Raw genomic sequence first — 22,099 nt, 5'->3', positions numbered from 1 at the left:
AGTACATGTCCAGGCCCGTCTGAAGTTTGCTAGAGTGCATTTGGATTATCCAGAAGAGGATTGGGAGAATGTCATATGGTCAGATGAAACCAAAATATAACTTTTTGGTAAAAACTCAACTCGTCGTGTTTGGAGGACAAAGAATGCTGAGTTGCATCCAAAGAACACCATACCTACTGTGAAGCATGGGGGTGGAAACATCATTCTTTGGGGCTGTTTTTCTGCAAAGGGACCAGGACGACTGATCCGTGTAAAGGAAAGAATGAATGGGGCCATGTATCGTGAGATTTTGAGTGAAAACCTCTTTCCATCAGCAAGGGCATTGAAGATTAAACGTGGCTGGGTCTTTCAGCATGACATTGATCCCAAACACACCGTCCGGGCAATGAAGGAGTGGCTTCGTAAGAAGCATTTCAAGGTCCTGGAGTGGCCTAGCCAGTCTCCAGATCTCAACCCCATAGAAAATCTTTGGAGGGAGTTGAAAGTCCGTGTTGCCCAGCGACAGCCCCAAAACATCACTGCTCTAGAGGAGATCTGCATGGAGGAATGGGCCAAAATACCAGCAACAGTGTGTGAAAACCTTGTGAAGACTTACAGAAAACGTTTGACCTGTGTCATTGTCAACAAAGGGTATATAACAAAGTATTGAGAAACTTTTGTTATTGACCAAATACTTATTTTCCACCATAATTTGCAAATAAATTCATAAAAAATCCTACAATGTGATTTTCTCGATTTTTTTTCTCCTCATTTTGTCTGTCATAGTTGACGTGTACCTATGATGGAAATTACAGGCCTCTCTCATCTTTTTAAGTGGGAGAACTTGCACAATTGGTGGCTGACTAAATACTTTTTTTCCCCACTGTATCTACTGGGTGAAAAACCACAGTGTGCCATCACAGCTGCAAGATTTGTGATCTGTTGCCACAAGAATAGGGCAACCAGTGAAGAACAAACACCATTGTAAATACAACCCATATTTATGTTTATTTATTTTCCCATTTGTACTTTAACTATTTGCACATTGTTACAACACTGTATATATACATAATATGACATTTGAAATGTCTTTATTCTTTTGAAACTTCTGAGTGTAATGTTTACTGTTAATATTTATTGTTTATTTCACTTTTGTTTACTATCTACTTCACTTGCTTTGGCAATGTTAACACACGTTTCCCATGCCAATAAAGCCCTTAAATTGAAATTGAAATTGAATTGAGAGAGAGAGAGAGAGAGAGAGAGAGAGAGAGAGAGAGAGAAACATGGTATAGAGGAGATGGACCCACTGGTTGCCCTCTAGGTCACAGAGAGCTGGTAGTCCCATCCACCAAATCACCAGGTGTGAAACAGGGAAGGGATTCAGGGGGTATGCTAATTCAGTATAGAGCAGACCTGACTCACTCGATTAAATTAATCAAAACAGGAACATTTACATTTGGCTAGAAATTCAAAAGGAAATTATCTCAACAGAGAAAAATGTCCTCCTGTGTGCAACCTATATCCCCCCACTAGAATCCTCATACTTTAATGAAGACAGCTTCTTCATCCTGGAGGGGGAAATCAATCACTTCCAGTCCCAGGGACATGTACTAGTCTGTGGCGACCTAAATATCAGAACTGGACAAGAACCTGACACCCTCAGCACACAGGGGGAAAAACACATACCTGGAGGTGACAGCATCCCATATGCCCCCCTAGGCACAACTACGACAACATAACCAACAAAAACGGGTCACAACTCCTGCAGCTCTGTCGCACGCTGGGTATGTACATAGTCAATGGTAGGCTTCGAGGAGACTCCTATGGTAGGTACACCTATAGCTCATCTCTTGGCAGTAGTACTGTAGACTACTTTATCACTGACCTCAACCCAGAGTCTCTCAGAGCGTTCACAGTCAGCCCACTGATACCCCTATCAGATCACAGCAAAAACACAGTCTACTTGAACAGAGCAATACTCAATCATGAGGCATCAAAGCCAAAGGAACTGAATAATATTAAGAAATGCTATAGATGGAAGGAAAGTAGTGTTGAAACCTACCAAAAAACAAATAGGCAACAACAAATTCGATCCCTTTTAGACAACTTCCTGGACAAAACATATCACTGTACTAGTGAAGGTGTAAACTTGGCAGTAGAAAATCTATGGGTAAACCACTTCTCCAATCTTTTTGGCCCTATAACAAAGAACAAACAGCAAAAATATACATGAACAAATACAAATCTTAGAATCAACTATTAAAGACTACCAGAACCCACTGGATTCTCCAATTACATTGAATGAACTACAGGACAAAATACAAACCCTCCAACCCCAAAAGGCCTGTGTTGATGGTATCCTCAATGAAATTATAAGATATACAGACCACAAATTCCAATTGCCAATACTTAAACTCTTTAACATCATCCTTAGCTCTGGCATCTTCCCCAAAATTTGGAACCAAGGACTGATGACCCCAATTCACAAAAGTGGAGACAAATTTGACCCCAATAACTACTGTGGGATATGCATCAACAGCAACCTTGGGAAAATTTGGTCCTCTGTAGCTCAGCTGGTAGAGCACGGCGCTTGTAACGCCAAGGTAGTGGGTTCGATCCCCGGGACCACCCATACACAAAAATGTATGCACGCATGACTGTAAGTCGCTTTGGATAAAAGCGTCTGCTAAATGGCATATTATTATTATTATTATTATAAAATCCTCTACATTATCATTAACAGCAGACTCGTACATTTCCTCAGTGAAAACAATGTACTGAGCAAATGTCAAATTGGCTTTTTACCAAATTACCGTATGACAGACAATGTATTCACCCTGCACACCCTAATTGACAAACAAACAAACCAAAACAAAGCCAAACTCTTCTCATGCTTTGTTGATTTCAAAAAAGCTTTTACATTTACAGTCATTTAGCAGATGCTCTCAGTCATTTAGCAGATGCTCTTATCCAGAGCGACTTACAGTTAGTGAGTGCATACATTATTATTTTTAGTTTCCATACTGCCCCCCCTGTGGGAATCGAACCCACAACCCTGGCGTTGCAAACACCATGCTCTACCAACTGAGCTACATCCCTGCCAGCCATTCCCTCCCCTACCCTGGACAACACTTGGCCAATTGTGCGCCGCCCCATGGGTCTCCCGGTCGCGGCCGGCTACAACAGAGCCTGGATTCGAACCAGGATCTCTAGCGGCACAGCTAGCACTGCGATGCAGTGCCTTAGACCACTGCGCCACTCGGGAGATAATTTGACTCAATTTGGTATGAGGGTCTGCTATACAAATTGATGTAAACTGGTGTTGGGGGAAAAACATACAACATTATAAAATCCATGTACACAAACAACAAGTGTGCGGTTGAAATTGGCAAAAAACACACACATTTCTTTCCATAGGGCCGTGGGGTGAGACAGGGATGCAGCTTAAGCCCCACCCTCTTCAACATATATATCGAAGGGCACAGTCTGCTGCACCCGGCCTCACCCTTCTAGAATCTGAAGTCAAATGTCTACTATTTGCTGATGATCTGGTGCTTCTGTGTCCAACCAAGGAGGCCCTACAGCAGCACCTAGATCTTTTGCACAGATTCTGTCAGACCTGGGCCCTGACAGGAAATCTCAGTAAGACAGAAATAATAGTGTTCCAAAAATGGTCCAGTTGCCAGGACCACAAATACAAATTCCATCTAGGCACCGTTGCCCTAGAGCACACAATATACGATACATACCTCGGCCTAAACATCAGCGCAACATGGAACTTCCACAAAGCTGTGAACGATCTCAGAGGCAAGAAGGGCCTTCTCTGCCATCAAAAGGAACATAACATTTGACATACCAATTAGGATCTGGCTAAAGAATACTTGACTCAGTTGTAGAACCTATTGCCCTTTATGGTTGTGAGGTCTGAGGTCCGCTCACCAAACAAGAATTCACAAAATGGGACAAACACCAAATTGAGACTCTGCATGCAGAATTCTGCAAAAATATCCTGTGTACAACGTAAAACACCAAATAATGCATGTAGAGCAAAATTAGGCCGATGCCCGCTATTTATCAAAATCCAGAAAAGAGCCATTAAATTCTACAACCACCGAAAAGGAAGCGATTCCCAAACCTTCCATAACAAAGCCATCACCTACAGAGAGATTAACCTGGAGAAGAGTCCCCTAAGCAAGCTGGTCCTGGGGCTCTGTTCACAAACACAACCAGACCCCACAAAGCCCCAGGACAGCAACACAATTAGACCGAACCAAATCATGAGAAAACAAAAAGATAATTACTTGACACATTGGAAATAATTTACAAAAACACTGAGCATAGAATGCTATTTGGCCCTAAAGAGAGAGTACAAAGTGGCAGAATACCTGACCACTGTGACTGACCCAAACTTAAGGAAAGCTTTGACTATGTACAGACTCAGTGAGCATAGCCTTGCTATTGAGAAAGGCCACCGTAGGCAGACCTGGCTCTCAAGTGAAGACAGGCTATGTGCATACTGCCCACGAAATGAGGTGGAAACTGAGCTGCATTTCCTAACTTCCTGCCAAATGTATGACCATATTAGAGACACATACTTCCCTCAGATTACACAGACCCACAAATCATTCAAAAACAAATCCAATTTGGATAAACTCCCATATCTATTGGGTGAAATACCACAGTGTCCAACAGAGCAGCAAGATTTGTGACCTGTTGCCACAAGAAAAGGGCAACCAGTGAAGAACAAACACCATTGTAAATACAACCTTTATTCATGTTTATTTATTTTCCTTTTTGTACTTTAACTATTTGCACATCATTATAACACTGTATATAGACATAATATGACATTATAAAATTTCTTTATTCTTTTGGAACTTTTGTGAGTGTAATGTTTATTTCCCTTTTGTTTATTATCTAATTTACTTGCTTTGGGAATGTAAATGTAACCCTCTCACCAGGCTCGAATTTGACTCTCACGATATTACCTTACTTAGAATATCTGAACAGCATGAGATATTAGGTGAGAAGGACATCTCCAATAAGAATCCCTATTGTAAACTCGCTAAGGTGAATGACAAATTGGCTATTAACTTCAGATAAAATGATTATAGACTTGGTTATTATTATAAGGATATGCTTTCCCATGCATTAAATGAAACTGAAACAGTAAATGACTCCACCAATACCACAGACATAAGGTTCAAGATCTATATTATCACATTTTCAATATACCACATCAAAAGAAATATAAATAATAAACCCCAATGATTTTTACACAACCTTGTTGATCGTCACAAGCAATTCTCTCCAAGTCTCGCACGATGCTAGGCTAACCTCTAGGATGTTGAATGTCTCCACAATGCGAAGGCAGCTTCAGTCTCCACTAGGTCTTTCTTAACGAAATAATAACACTCTCTTATAGAAATAAAATCAGGATTTCCCTTCAAAACTCTGTAGGTGTGGTTTTGTTCTCTCTCTATCGTTTCCTTTAGTCGTTTTCCTTCACCAACCCCACTAATTTCTGTCCTCTCTCTTCTTTCAACCTTTCCCTCTCTTTTCTCTCCCAGCAACCAGTCCACTCTCCCATTGGCCACAACTTAACAAGTTACCTCATTGGTCAAAACGTTTTCAAGATACATGGGGTGGGGAGAAAAGAGAGAAACCTGGTGTGGAAGAGATTGTGGTGTGAATTAGATCATTTTCTTCCTCTCTCTAACAGACATCCATTCATAACCGTAAACCCTTTACTGACTCATCATCAGTGCTAATTTAAAGACTGTGAGAGACTAAATATTAATTTACTCTCCCAGATACATGAAGAGGAAATAGTATTTATTCTCTGTTACTGTAACTAGCTGTAGATGAAAGTGTGTAGAAGGCCTACATTACAGTATATGTTTGTCAGAAGCCCCAATATCCCTAAAATACTGATCTGAGAACAGTTATCTTGACAATTTCTCACTTGGTGACAGTATTTCACATCATGCTAAATAGCCTTCCCTAATGTGGAATAAAAATGCTAATTTAGCAGCTGATTTCATGCTTTTTGACGTTAACTCATCACATCCATTCATACTATTCCCACAGAAGTCCTCAAGTACACTGAGTGTACAAAACATTAAGAACATCTTCCTAATACTAACACCTTGTAGTCGGGGCATGGACTACAAGGTGTCGAAAGCGTTCCACAGGGAAGCTGGCCCATGTTGACTCCAATGCTTCCCACAGTTGCCTAGTTAGCTGGATGTCCTTTGGGTGGTGGAGCATTCTTGATACACACGGGAAACTGTTGAGCATGAAAAACCCAGCAGCGTTGCAGTTCTTGACATAAACCGGTGTGCCGGGCACCTACTACCATACCCCGTTCAAAGGCACTTAAATCTTTTGTCTTGCCCATTCACCCTTTGAATGGCACATATACACAATCCATGTCTCAATTGTCTCAAGGCTTAAAAATCCTTCTTAAACCTGTCTCCTCCCCTCCATCTACGCTTGATTGAAGTGGATTTAACAAGTGACATTAATAAGGAATCATAGCCTTCACCTGGATTTATCTGGTCAGTCTATGTCATGGAAAGAGCAGGTGTTCATAATGTTTGGTACACTCAGTGTAGCTGTTTGTCCAATATATAAATATATGTTTCTCTAGCTCCAATATCCCTATCCCTTGCGCCGGAGGGGATGGCTGCCGTTTTACGGCTCCTAACCAACTGTGCTATTTTGTTAGTTTTTTCGCGTTGTTTGTAACTTATTTTTAAACTCATTTTGTACATGGGTGCGTGCTTAGTCCCCTCCTATTCTCCCTGTTCACCCACGAATGTGTGGCCAAACACGACTCCAACACCACCATTAAGTTTTCTGGTGACACAACAGTGGTATGCCTGATCACCGACAACGATGAGACAGCCTATAGGGAGGAGGTCAGAGACCTGGCAGTGCAGTGCCAGGACAACAACCTTTTTATTTTTTTATTTTTTTATTTCACCTTTATTTAACCAGGTAAGCCAGTTGAGAACAGGTTCTTATTTACAACTGCGACCTGGCCAAGATAAAGCAAAGCAGTGCAATAAAAACAACACAGAGTTACATATGGGGTAAAAAACATAAAGTCAAAAATACAACAGAAAATATATATACAGTGTGTGCAAATGTAGCAAGTTATGGAGGTAAGGCAATAAATAGGCTATAGTGCAAAATAATTACAATAGTATTAACACTGGAATGCTAGATGTGCAAGAGATTATGTGCAAATAGAGATACTGGGGTGCAAAAGAGCAAAATAAATAACAATATAGGGATGAGGTAGTTGGGTGGGCTAATTTCAGATGGGCTGTGTACAGGTGCAGTGATCGGTAAGGTGCTCTGACAACTGATGCTTAAAGTTATTGAGGGAGATAAGAGTCTCCAGCTTCAGAGATTTTTGCAATTCGTTCCAGTCATTGGCAGCAGAGAACTGGAAGGAATGGCGGCCAAAGGAGGTGTTGGCTTTGGGAATGACCAGTGAGATATACCTGCTGGAGCGCAGTCTACGGGTGGGTGCTGCTATGGTGACCAATGAGCTAAGATAAGGCGGGGATTTGCCTAGCAGTGATTTATAGATGGCCTTATAGGTCCCTGTGGAACCTCTCCCTCAATGTGAGTAAGACAAAGGAGCTGATCATGGACTACAGGAAAAAGAGGGCTGAACAGGCCCCCATTAACATCGACAGTGCTTTAGTGGAGCGTCTTGAGAGTTTAAAGTTCCTTGGTGTCCACATCATCAACAAACGATCATGGTCCAAACACACCAAGACAGTTGTGAAGAGGGCACGACAACACCTTTTCCCCCTCAGGAGACTGAAAAGATTTGGTTTGGGTGCCCAGATCCTCAAAAGGTTCTACAGCTGCAACATCGAGAGCATCCTGACCGGTTGCATCACCGCCTGGTATGGCAACTGCTCGGCATCGACTGTAAGGCGCTACAGAGTGTAGTGCGTACGGCCCAGCACATCACTGGAGCCAAGATTCCTATTATCCAGGACCTATATACTAGGCGGTGTCAGAGGAAGGCCCAAAACATGTTCAAAGATTCCAGTCACCCAAGTCATAGACTGTTCTCTCTGCTAGTGCACGGCAAGCAGTACCGGAGAGCCAAGTCTAGGACCAAAAGGCTCCTTAACAGCTTCTACCCCCAAGCCATAAGACTGCTGAACAATTAATCAAATGGCCACCCGGACTATTTACACTGCTGCTACTCTCTGTTTATTATCTATGCATAGTCACTTTACCCCTACCCACATGTAGAAATGACATTGACTAACCTGTACCCCCGCACATTGACTTGGTACCGGTACCCCCTGTATATATCCTTGATATTGTTATTTTATTGTGTTACTTATTTTATATATATATATATATATATATAAAATATATATATATATATATATATATATATATATATATTCTTTACTTTAGTTTATTTAGTCAATATTTTATTAACTCTTTCTTGAACTGCATTGTTGGTTAAGGGCATGTTGTATTCGGCACATGTGACAGATACAATTTGATTTGATTTGATTTGATCTGAGAGCAATTATCTTCATAACTTCTCACTTGGTGCCAGTACTTCACATCATGCTAAATGGCCTTCCCTAATGAGGAATAAAAGTTACAATTTAGCAGCTGATTTCATGCTTTTTGACCCTGTCACTGTGGGTTGACGTTAACCCCTCACATCCATTCAGACTTCTAGCAGCAGAAACACTGACAGATGAAGCAGGACAGAGACACTTGAAGGGTGAAAAGGAGATTTCGTAACATTTCACATTAAGATGCTCTGCTGCTTATTGTTTAAAAAATAGTGTATTTTTAACATGTTGTTAAGAAGAAAGTGTACAAAATATTTGATCAAATCACATGATGAATCCATTTGCACACAACCCATCATTTGAGTTCTTTACTGCAACAAAATCACTTCTAATCAGATCAGCCTGTTTCAATATTCAGATCTCAGGTGAAATAAAGGACACATTTTCATCTAGATGTATTTCAGATTCCTGCATTCCCTCCATTCTAACCACATGAAAAGCTGTCAGCATTTCCAGACTTGTCCTCAATTTACTTTAACTATATATTTTTTACCACATTAGATCCACATGAGCGTTGCAGAGGTTTATGTGTATTCATAGCTGTTATTATTTCCTATGCCCCCTAATTAGAGATTCCAGAACAGAAGAGCCATTTGCATTTTGCTTGATAGCGTTGACTGTACATGTCATTGCACTCACCCTCTCCTGTTATCTATCTCTCTTTCTGTCTCTTTTCTTTTTCTCTCCTGTTATCTCTCTCTCTTTCTTTCTGTCTCTTTTCTTTTTCTCTCCTGTTATCTCTCTCTCTCTCTCTTTCTGTCTCTTTTCTTTTTCTCTCCTGTTATCTCTCTCTCTTTCTTTAAATCAATCTCCCCCATTTCCCTCTCACTCTCTTCCACTCTGGCTTTCATTCTATCTCTCTTTCTTCTTCCTCCTCTCTCTATGTGGTATGGTTTGAGTGGTTTTAAATCATTGTGCTACACTAAACCACCAACTAACTGTTCATGCAGTTGATTGATGTGTGCTTTCACATAACACACACACACACACGCACGCACACACACAAACACACACACACACACACACACACACACACACACACACACACACACACACACACACACACACACACACACACACAAAGAGAAAAACACACTTTCTCTCAGCACTGCAGGGAGAGTATGATACCCTCTTCTCCTGGCTTCTCTCTACAATGATACAATAGGTTATTTTAGCTCTTGAGAAGTCTGTAGCCAGCCTGTGTGCGTTACCATCTCTCTGTCTGCAGCCAGCCTGTGTGTGCTAGCATCTCTGTCTGTAGCCAGCCTGTGTGCGCTAGCATCTCTCTGTCTGCAGCCAGCCTGTGTGTGCTAGCATCTCTGTCTGTAGCCAGCCTGTGTGCGCTAGCATCTCTGTCTGTAGCCAGCCTGTGTGCGCTAGCATCTCTCTGTCTGCAGCCAGCCTGTGTGTGCTAGCATCTCTCTGTCTGCAGCCAGCCTGTGTGTGCTAGCATCTCTCTTTCTGCAGCCAGCCTGTGTGTGCTAGCATCTCTGTCTGTAGCCAGCCTGTGTGTGCTAGCATCTCTCTGTCTGCAGCCAGCCTGTGTGTGCTAGCATCTCTCTTTCTGCAGCCAGCCTGTGTGTGCTAGCATCTCTGTCTGTAGCCAGCCTGTGTGTGCTAGCATCTCTGTCTGTAGCCAGCCTGTGTGCGCTAACATCTCTCTGTCTGCAGCCAGCCTGTGTGTGCTAGCATCTCTCTGTCTGCAGCCAGCCTGTGTGTGCTAGCATCTCTATTTCTGCAGCCAGCTTGTGTGTGCTAGCATCTTGCTATCTCAGCTAACGACTTCTGGAGAAATTAGTGCAGGCTATGGATGATATTACTGTCTCATAGTGGGAATAAGCAGATCCTGGGTGAAGCTAGCGGACATAGTGAACCAAATGGGAGTCATCGTAGTGTGAGACCTAATAACTCCCTTTAGAGAGAATGGGCGGCAGGTAGCTTAGTGGTTAAGAGTGTTGTGCCAGTAACCGAAAGGTTGCTGGTTCTAATCCCCGAGCCGACTAGGTGAAAAATCTGTCGATGTGCCCTTGAGCAAGGCACTTAACTGTAAGTCGCTCTGGATAAGAGCATCTGCTAAATGACTTAAATGTAGAGGAAGCCAATAACATTTCAATGTTAAGCCAGCAAATTTACTGGTCACCATGAAACATTGATGTTCAATTAAATATTTAACATGTTCTTTGTCATATTAATTAAATATAATGTGGTTCGTTCATAAATGATTTATGCATATGCACTGTGTATTGGGCTTTTAAGATAGTTTTGCCTCCATCAAACACATCTGGAACACATGATCATGGTTTTACCAACAATCTGCTGTACTAAAACTTCTGCAACATTTATTACAAGTAGAATATGCACATAAAACAATTTATATCTAATTCTAGAGTGTGTCTGTAATTTCGACAGATTCTTGCCTTGTTAATTACTTTGTGAGTGAGCTGTTGTGATTCCCCTCGTCTATCTGCCTCCATTCTAATGTGCAGCGTGCGTACCAGTTTCAGCATTTTGATGTCAGTTCGCCATAACTGTCAAGAATTTTAAACGATGGGAGCAGATTTTTACATCAGAAAGGCATAATGACATACACTACATGGCCAGAAGTACGTGGACACGTGCTCGTCGAACATCTCATTCCAAAATCAAGGGCATTAATATGGAGTTGGTCCCCCCCTTTGCTGCTATAACAGCCTCCACTCTTCTGGGAAGGCTTTCCACTAGATGTTGGATCATTGCTGCGGGGACTTGCTTCCATTCCGCCACGAGCATTAGTGAGGTCGGCATCTAATGTTGGGCGATTAGGCCTGGCTCGCAGTTGGCTTTCCAATTCATCCCAAAGGTGTTCGATGGGGTTCAGGTCAGGGCTTTGTGCAGGCCGGTCAAGTTCTTCCACACCGACCTCGACAAATCATTTCTGTATGGACCTCGCTTTGTGCACGGGGGCATTGTCATGCTGAAACAGGAAAGGACCTTCCCCAAACTATTGCCACAAAGTTGGAAGCACAGAATTGTCTAGAATGTCACTGTATGCTGTGGGGGCCTAGGCCGAACCATGAAAAACAGACCATTATTCCTCCCCCACCAAACGTTACAGTTGGCACTGTGCATTGGGGCTGGTAGCGTTCTCCTGGCATCCGCCAAGCCCAGATTTGTCAGTCGGATTGCCAGATGGTGAAGCGTGATTCATCACTCCAGAGAACGCGTTTCCACTGCTCCAGAGTCCAATGGCGGCAAGCTTTACACCACTCCAGCCTACTCTTGGCATTGCGCATCGTGATCTTAGGCTCGTGTACGGCTGCTCGGCCATGGAAATCCATTTCATGAAGCTCCCGACAAACAGTTATTGTGCTGACGTTGCTTCCAGAGGCAGTTTGGAACTCGGTAGTGAGTGTTGCAACCGAGGACAGACCTTTTTTATGCGCTTCAGCACTCGGCGGTCCCGTTCTGTGAGCTTGTGTGGCCTACCACTTTGCGGCTGAGACGTTGTTGCTCCTAGACTTTTCCATTTCACAATAACAGCACTTACAGTTGACCTATGCAGCTCTAGCAGGGCAGAAATTTGACGAACTGACTTGTTGGAAAGGTGGCATCTTATGACGGTGCCATGTTGAAAGTACCTGAGCTCTTCATTACAGGCCATTCTACTGCCAATGTTTGTCTATGGAGATTGCATGGTGGCGTGCTCGATTTTATACACCTGTCAGCAACGGTTGTGGCTGAAATAGCTGAATCCACTAATTTGAAGGGGTGTCCACATACTTTTGACCAGGTGTATTTTATATGACCATTTCCAGAAAAGCGCCAGTGAAGGTCATTCTTCACACAATTGGTGACCGGAACAGGGACAGGACCATGAAGAACAGTAAAGCCTGTAATGGGATGTGAGCTAAGCGGGTGAGGAAAGGGTCAAGTTAGACCTTCTGAGAGAAAAGGGTGATCTGCGTCTCAAATGGCACCTTATTCCCTTTATACTGCACTACTTTTGACCAAAGCCCATAGGGTTCTGGTTAAAGGTAGTGCACTACGGTATATAGGGAATAGGGTGTCATTTGGGACACAATGGATAACTTATCAAGAGGCAGGAATTGCCATTACTGCTGGAGGAGCATACCCATGATCCTTTGGAGAGTAGTCTATATAGGTGTGTCTATATTTAAGGCTATTCACCATGGCTGGTGTCCTTGAGTGACACTCTGATCAAGATCAAGGGCTAATCTATAGTCATCTTCATGTTCTACCAATCCTGTCATATCAATTACTCAATTTGATATCATTAGGATGCATGGTAACCATGGTTGTAAGTCCTGCTGTCAATTAAGCCTACCCAATAAACAGGGGTAGGTGTTTCAAATCCCCTCTCCCCGCCAAAAACGATACTGTTCAACAAATCGCTATGATTTCACCTAGTAGAGGTTAGAAGATTCAACAGAATTGGGATGAATCATTCAGCATATTTCTCTTGTTAGTGTTTTTTTTTTGCATAAGGTCTTAAAGAGGCCATTGAGAAAAATCAATGAGAAGAATTAGAATGAGAAGGCGCAGGTGAAGAAATTGTGTGATGTTATTCTCCCTGAGTATAATGGTGTTCTGAAACGAACAAGGCAAAGCTACCTTTAATTTTAGAGTAGCATAATTAAAACATGCAGCTAATTATTGCCATTAAGGCAAACATTGTCATCCTGTAGAGCTCAGTAATCATGGCTGTGAGTGATTTCAGGAGGAAAACAAATATGTCATTCTGAAAACCACATTGAATCATTCCATTAAGCCAGAAGAAAAATGAAGACTGTGAACAATAATACAGGTTTAATTTGAATATTTCCAGAAAGACTGCGCCTACATCCCAAATGCTACCCTATTCCCTATAAAGTGCGTTACTTTACTTACTAGCCACAGGCCCCTGGTCAAACGCAATAGATAGGGAATAGGGTGCCATTTGAGATACACCCTGTGAGGTACTGTACCCTGTTGGAGTGATTAATCCTTAATCATGTATTTACCATTTGAATAAGAAGTGTGTGCTTATTTTGGGGGAACAGACATCAAAAGAAACATATAGAGGAGAGTGATATGAGTCAGGGAAAGTGAATATAGCCACAATGAGATAGGAAAAGCTGCATTGATAGATATATATAATATCATATTATTGGAGGACTTGGGGTGACACAAACACAGACATAGATTGGGACACACACACACATACACACACACGTACACACGTACACACGTACACTCGCACACACACACACACACACACACACACACACACGTTAACACAGCCACATGTATGTCGTAATATGTACAGTGCCTTCGGAAAGTATTCAGACCCCTTGACTTTTTACACATTTTGTTACGTTGCAGCCTTATTCTAAAATGGATTAAATAGATAAAATTTTTAAGCAATCTACACACAATACCCCATAATGACAAAGTTATAACAGGTTTTTAAAAATGTTTGCAAATTTATTAAAAACAAAAAACAGAAATACCTTATTTACATAACTATTCAGACCCTTTGCTATGAGACTCATTGGAGTCCACCTGTGGTAAATTCAATACATTGGACATGATTTGGAAAGGCACACAACTGTCTACATAAGGTCCCACAGTTGACAGTGCATGTCAGAGCAAAAACCAAGCAATGAGTTCGAAGGAATTGTCCATAGAGATCTGAGACAGGATTGTGTCAAGGCACAGATCTGGGGAAGGGTACCAAAACATTTCTGCAGTATTGAAGGTCCCCAAGAACACAGTGGCCAACATAATTCTTAAATGGAAGAAGTTTGGAACCACCAAGACTCTTCCTAGAGCTGGCCGCCCGGCCAAACTGAGCAATCGGGGGAGAAGGGCCTTGGTCAGGGAGGTGACCAAGAACCTGATGGTCACTCTGACATAGCTCTAGAGTTCCTCTGTGGAGATGGGAGAACCTTCCAGAAGGACAACCCTCTCTGCAGCACTCCACCAATCAGGCCTTTATGGTAGAGTGGCCAGACGGAAGCCACTCCTCAGTAAAATGCACATGACAGCCCACTTGGAGTTTGCCAAAAGGCATCTAAAGACTCTCAGACCATGAGAAACAAGATTATCTGGTCTGATGAAACCAAGATTGAACTCTTTGGCCTGAATGCCAAGCGTTGTGTCTGGAGGAAACCTGGCACCATCCCTACAGTGAAGTATGGTGGTGGCAGCATCACGCTGTGGGGGTGTTTTCAGTGGCAGGGACTGGGAGGCTAGTCAAGATCAAGGCAAAGATGAACAGAGCAAAGTACAGAGAGATCCTTGATGAAATCCTGCTGCAGAGCGCTCAGGACCTCAGACTGGGGCAAAGGTTCACCTTCCAACATGACAACGACACCTAAGCACACAGCCAAGACAACGCAGGAATGGGAGAAACTCCCCAAATATAGGTGTGCCGAGCTTGTAGCGTCATACCCAAGAAGACTCAAGGCTGTAATCGCTGCCAAAGGTGCTTCAACAAAATACTGAGTAAAGGGTCTGAATTCTTATGTAAATGTGATATTTTTATTTTTTATTTTTAATAAATTAGCAAAACTTTCTAAAAAACTGTTTTTGCTTTGTCATTATGGGGTATTGTTTGTAGATTGATGAGGGAAAAAAACAATTTAAGCAATTTTAGAATAAGGCTGTAACCTAACAAAATGTGGAAAAAAGTGAAGGGGTCTGAATACTTTCCAAAGGCACTGTACTGATTGATTTATGTCCCCTATCACAGCACCAAGCTGAGATGAGCTGGAGGTTGGGACCTCCGTGACAGATTTAAAACCCCCATGGGCTATAACTGGAAGATGTGGGACCCTAATTAGTTCACAAACTTAATATGTATTTTATGAGCTCAAATGAGATATCTGGTTGGGTCATGTTCTATTGATGAGAAGTTAATGTGCTTTTATTGAAGCTTGGAGGACAAATCACAGTTTCATATTCAACAAAAGTTCCCGATGTGACGTATTGTTTCACATTGTAATCGTCACGTTGATGTCCGCCAATTCCCAACGTTTTCTACATAGCAACACTGTGGATACTGAAACTGTACGTGAATTAAATGTGTGCAGCCAAGATTAGTAGTGTAGAGATGCCATTGTAACCCGTCGTTTGGAGGGTTGAGAGAGTGGAACATTGAAGACCAGACTAAGGCAGCATACAGGAGCTCATAAAATGTGACTTTATTCTCCGGAAGCAACTTGCACCTCAATCACTTCACATAACAGACACATGACAGGCATTACTAATTGATGATCATCAACTCAAATTTTTACTTTACAATATTTCTTGAGAAAATGCCTTGCTGTAATGAGTAGATTATCTACTGGTAATTAACTACCAGTTCTCACAAACACTTATTTCCACATAAAAAAGAAGAATTATGAAAATAATATTTTGGATTATCAGCATACCTCAAGGAAATGTTGGTATAGTTCCTGTAGACATGAGTCATCCAACTATAAATTGCCCTGTAGTTTCAGTTGAAGTCTACACATTAATTTACAATTGATAGAAATACTTCCAAATACTTTCAATTCGGTCTTATGTATTCAAGGGGTGTTGAGCATTCGTAAATTCGTCAGTTATTCTGCGCTCTGGCACACTCAGATGACAGTGCTCTGAAATCGGAGTAGATAGCCAGAGTGAATTTACCAGCTACGTCTATCGACAGTTGTCGCGGTGACGTCATAAACATTCTATTGAAATAGTTACTTACATAGTGGAGGCTTTTGTTTAGACATGTAGCTAGCTATCTAAACAATGAACCATTATCCCAACTCATAACCCTGCATGAATCTGCAGGTAGCTAACCAACCAGGTCCAATGTTAGCTAGCTAACATTAGGCTATAACTAGCAATGCAAATGGCTCTGAGATATGAATAATATTACTACACAGATCATACACGTAATGTTAGCTAGCTAGCCAGCCAGCTAACGTTAGCTAGCTAGCTAACAGTACACTTTAACTTGAAATGATAACGACTTTCTGACAAAATGAGAAACATGTAATATCTGAAAATGTAGCTAGCTAGACACTCTTACCCGTATACATGGATGGACGCTTCTCCCTCTCTGTCACGGATGCCATGGTTGCCCTTAGTTTGAAGATGTAATCCGGAGACAGGTGTTTTATACAACAGCCTTCTGTGTGTTCTCTTTTTGACTCTGTCTGCATATTTGCAATCAAACGCCAGAATTTTCTCCATCTCCTTAGCTATCGTACTCTAATTCCACTGATTTCAAAACTCGGTCCTCCAGAAAGCGGAGAGCAGCACTTATGCAGTTCTACTACGTGATATCTTTAAAAACAAGCACGTTAGAAAGGATTACCTACACATAGTGACCAGCTCATATTATAGACAGAAGCATGCTACATGGCAGACCAATCCGAACTCATCTCTCGGCATGTCCAGCCCACTCATGAAGGTTGCTGTCTTTTTCCATGGCTAAACCAACTAGGCTCGTACTTTAACAATTTTATTCGTATTTACAGATGGCATACAAGTTTGTTATTAAGGCACATGAAAGTTCACATGTTCCAGAAGGCATTTATGCCCCAAAATGCATTTTCATAAAAATAAAAAAAAGGTTTACGTTCAAATGGCGCTCCTGTGAAGTAGTGACGTGCAGGTAGCTTAGTGGTTAAGAGCGTTGTGCCAGTAACCGAAAGGTCGCTGGTTCTAATCCCTGAGCCGACTAGGTGAAGATCTGTCGATGTGCCCTTGAGCAAGGCACTTAACCCTAATTGCTCATGTAAGTTGCTCTGGATAAGAGCGTCTGCTAAATGACTAAAAATATGCCTAGTTTCCTGAAATGAGTCACAAAAAAATATTTTGAATAATTTTAAGTTGGTTAAGTTCCAATCAATCAATCAAATTGTATTTGCCACATGCGCCGAATACATCGGGTGTAGACTTAACCGTGAAATGCTTGCTTACAAGACCTTCCCAACGATGTAGAGGTAAAAAATAAAAAATAAAACAACAATAGTAACACAAGGAATAAAATACACAATAATGGAGCTATTTACAGGAAGTACCAGTACCAGATCAGTTTTAATCAACAGGACTCATTGTAGCATATTGCTTAGACTTTCAAAATCTCAGATCATTAGAATAGTTAACTAGGATGTGGGCTTATACTAACATGGCTCCTTTGCTGTTGTTTGAATCTATGTTAGTGACTCATCTTTGAGATTGTATTTTCTCTAGGTCCACATCGGCCTTTGAATAAACTTCATTTTTCAGTAATTTAGCAGACTCTCTTATCCAGAGCGACTTACAATTAGTGAGTGCATACATTTTTCATACTGGCTCCCCGTGTCATTCTGATTGGACTGTAATTCTCAGGGACGGGTAAGTCTAGCTTAATGAGACATTCTTAGCCAAGATTAATGAAAAGTAAATCTCAGAAGTAGTATTGAAATTAGCATACATGAGGAGTAGGCTTACAATGTCATATTCTTCCCTTATTTGCATTTACAATGTGGTTCATACTTCCTATGAGTTTTGAATTCTGTGATAGCTAGTATTGTTGACTGGCAATACATGTACTTGTATATCTAGGAATGGACAATGCCCCATTCAGGCCTTATTTGTGTGTGTTACATAACTTACATACGTATAGGCTTGGCAATATCTTTTTACAATTTGCCTGGCAGTTCCTGGAAACATACAGTCATAATTGTGCTAATAAACACATATGCCCACTCCAGGTAGGATATAACAATTGACCATCTCCCCACAGACAAAGCTGACCTTAGTGTTCAACATTCTGTCGCTAGGCATTATTCAGATGCGATGTGCGCTGCTCTAAAGCAATTTGTTCTCCATCTTTTCTGATGTTGTAAAACACAGAGCAGTAAATATGCTCTAACGTTCCCAGGCCTGTCCCTCCCTCCCTCCCTCCCTCCCTCCCTCCCTCCCTCCCTCCCTCCCTCCTTCATCCCTACTGATTGAACAGCCCAGCCCAGGCAGTCAGTGCGGTAGGTATTGTGGTTCCCAAAAAGAGGGTGTCATGATTGAAATTAATGCAATATATCACGCTTTGCAAAGACTTCCATTACACCACGGCTGAAATAACCCCCCCCACACTCCCACGAGCCGCTGACGTGATCCAACACAACATTAATCCTGCCTTGAATTTAATTTAGAGGAGTTTTTTGTTCCCTTATCGTTTGAGAGAGCTCCAGGGTTCAGGGTTCAACTCTGAGCAGTGGCGAAGGACGTCTGAGAAGATGCATTATAGCTCCTCCCCACACCCACATGCTCCGAGGGAACCAGCCAGGCCAATCTGGGGTGTTATCTGGCTGTGGTGACCCAGGATGGGTGAGGTGTGTGGGGTAGTTACGTCTTTGTGGCTTCCCGCCTGCTGTGCTGGTGCATTCAGGGAGCGAGAGGCTCTGCATGCTTTGTCATGCTTATCTGAATAGACACAGGTACAGTGTTAGGGAGGATTCACCTGTTTACTTAGTGTAGTAGGGATTACAAAACACACCAAAGAACTCTCCTATCATCTCCCTTTTCACCTTCTCAAACATGGACATAGAAAATATCAAATAAGGCCGTATAACTGTATTATTCTACACTGAAGATAACGAAGTATTTTCTGTCTGAAAGGGTGAGAGAATGATCACCAACTCCTTGTGATTGTTGCCTGTACAGTGTTTGTTCTAAATATAGCCTGATTATTGTTCCAACCTCTTTGTTACTACTATAAATACCTCATGGTGTGAATTGAACTGGAAAGCACGATGCTATGATTGTTTGATGGTAGACAGACACAAGACACATTTACCCATTCAATAAAACAAACTATACTGTCAACTGTAATATGCTCACGAGGGCTATGATTTTGTCACTGTTTTCCACAGAAATCGACAAGGAGAGTTGTGGGGACCCTGGTACGCCCCTCTATGGGATAAGGGAAGGTGACAGCTTCCTGAATGGGGGCATCCTGCGCTTCGAGTGTCAATTTGGGTTCGAGCTCATCGGGGAGAGGACCATATCATGCCAGAACAACAACCAGTGGTCGGCCAACATTCCCATGTGCATCTGTGAGTATGAACATCTAAATCACATCTAAATCACATCTAATGTCTGGGCTTGTTTGTCTTCTTTTTTCATCAAAATGAGTCTGAATCCCAAATGGCACTACTTTTTAACAGAGCTCTATATATGCCCTATACTACGCTGAAAAAAAAAAAAACGCAACATGCCACAATTTCAAAGGTTTAGTGAGTTACAGTTCATAGAAGGAAATCAGTCAATTGAAATAAATAAATTAGGCCCTAATCTATAGATTTCACATGACTTGGAATATAGATATGCATCTGTTGGTCACACATACCTTAAACAAAAAGGTAGAGGTGTGGATCAGAAAACCAGACAGACAATTTTTACGCGTTATGCACTTTGATGAACTGACTTGTTGGAAAGGTGGCGTCCTATGACGGTGCCATGTTGAAAGTCACTGAGCTCTTCAGTGAGGCCATTCTACTGCCAATGTTTGTCTATGGAAATTGCATGGCTGTGTGTGCTCGATTTTTTTACAACTGTCAGCAACGGGTGTGGCTGAAATAGCCGAATCCACTAATTTGAAGGGGTGTCCACATACTTTTGACCAGGTGTATTTTATATGACCATATATGTATGTATATATAGTGTTTGTTAGAAACACAGCACATAGAAGAAAACTTGGAATTGTACTTTATACTTATCAAATCAAATTGTATTCGTCATTTACACCGTTTACAGCAAGTGCAGCGAAATGCTTACGTGCTATCTCCCTCAACATTGCATTACAATAATCAACATCAATAATAAGAATAAAAAATACAAGTCATAGAAGAAGTAATATGCATAATAATAGCTTTCTTTGAGCTTTCCAGAAAATCTCTGGCGCAACTTCAAAAGGAGGCAACCCTTTGTATACACTACATGTTGAGCCTGATTGTAGATCAGTAAGTCTCAGAGCAGCTAATTTAACTTATAAACTGAATAGATACTCAAATAATAGAGACATCTCATTTACAGTGCCTTGCAAAAGTATTCATCCCCCTTGGCATTTTTTCCTATTTTGTTGCATTACAACCTGTAATTTAAATGGGTTTTTATTTGGATTTCATGTCATGGACATACACAAAATAGTCCAAATTGGTGAAGTGAAATGAAAATAATTACTTGTTTCAAAATATTCTAAAAAATAAATAACGGAAAAGTGTTGAGTGCATATGTACTCACCCCCTTTGCTATGAAGCCCCTAAATAAGATCTGGTGCAACCAATTACCTTCAGAAGTCACATAATTAGTTAAATTAAGTCCACCTGTGTGCAATCTAAGTGTCACATGATCTCAGTATATATACACCTGTTCTGAAAGGCCCCAGAGTCTGCAACACCACAAAGCAAGGGGCATCACCAAGCAAGCGGCACCACGAAGACCAAGGAGCTCTCCAAAAAGGTCAGGGACAAAGTTGTGGAGAAGTACAGATCAGGGTTGGGTTATAAAAAATATCTGAAATTTTGAACATCCCACGGAGCACCATTAAATACATTATTAAAAAATGGAAAGAATACGGCACCACAACAAACCTGCCAAAAGAGGGCTGCCCACCAAAACTCACAGAACAGGCAAGGAGGACATTAATCAGAGAGGCAACAAAGAGACCAAAGATAACCCTGAAGGAGCTGCAAAGCTCCACAGCGGAGATTGGAGTATCTGTCCATAGGACCACTTTAAGCCGTACACTCCACAGAGCTGAGCTTTACGTAAGAGTGGCCAGAAAAAAGCCATTGCTTTAAGAAAAAAATAAGCAAACACGTTTGGTGTTCGCCAAAAGGCAAGTGGGAGACTCCCCAAACATATGGAAGAAGGTACTCTGGTCTGATGAGACTAAAATTGAGCTTTTTGGCCAAGGAAAATGCTATGTCTGGTGCAAACCCAACACCTCTCATCACCCCGAGAACACCATCCTGTGGGGATGTTTTTCATCGGCAGGGACTGAGAAACTGGTCAGAATTGAAGGAATGATGGATGGCGCTAAATACAGGGACATTTTTGAGGGAAAACTGTTTCAGTCTTCCAGAGATTTGAGACTGGGACAGAGGTTCACCTTCCAGCAGGACAATGACCCTAAGCATACTGCTAAAGCAACACTCGAGTGGTTTAAGTGGAAACATTTAAATGTCTTGGAATGGCCTAGTCAAAGCCCAGACCTCAATCCAATTGAGAATCTGTGGTATGACTTAAAGATTGCTGTACACCAGCGGAACCTATCCAAATTGAAGGAGATGTTTTGCCTTGAAGAATGGGCAGAAATCCCAGTGGCTAGATGTGCCAAGGTTATAGAGACATACCCCAAGAGACTTGAGCTGTAATTGCTGCAAAAGGTGGCTCTACAAAGTATTGACTGGGGGGGTGAATAGTTATGCACTCTCAAGTTTTCAGTTTTTTGGCTTATTTCTTGTTTGTTTCACCCCAAA

General features: G+C 41.7%; 2 protein-coding genes across 3 annotated transcripts in view; both read left to right on the top strand.

The window, feature by feature from the left end:
- Positions 1–22,099, top strand: part of LOC311125099 (focal adhesion kinase 1-like) — a gene marked incomplete at its 5' end in the record, with an annotated part of 1,344,976 nt that overhangs the window by 960,384 nt on the left and 362,493 nt on the right. The window lies entirely within an intron of this gene.
- Positions 1–22,099, top strand: part of LOC311110282 (CUB and sushi domain-containing protein 3-like) — a gene marked incomplete at its 3' end in the record, with an annotated part of 541,145 nt that overhangs the window by 237,178 nt on the left and 281,868 nt on the right. Inside the window, 1 exon segment of the mRNA XM_084152993.1 lies at positions 19,490–19,672. Within this exon segment, the coding sequence (XP_084009119.1) occupies positions 19,490–19,672 (183 nt within the window).

This window comes from Coregonus lavaretus (genome assembly GCF_964263955.1).
Source record: "Coregonus lavaretus genome assembly, chromosome: 3".
NCBI classification, from domain to species: domain Eukaryota; kingdom Metazoa; phylum Chordata; class Actinopteri; order Salmoniformes; family Salmonidae; genus Coregonus; species Coregonus lavaretus.
The sequence above is the reverse complement of the archived record's forward strand: the minus strand, read 5'-3'. Positions and strand labels throughout refer to the sequence as shown.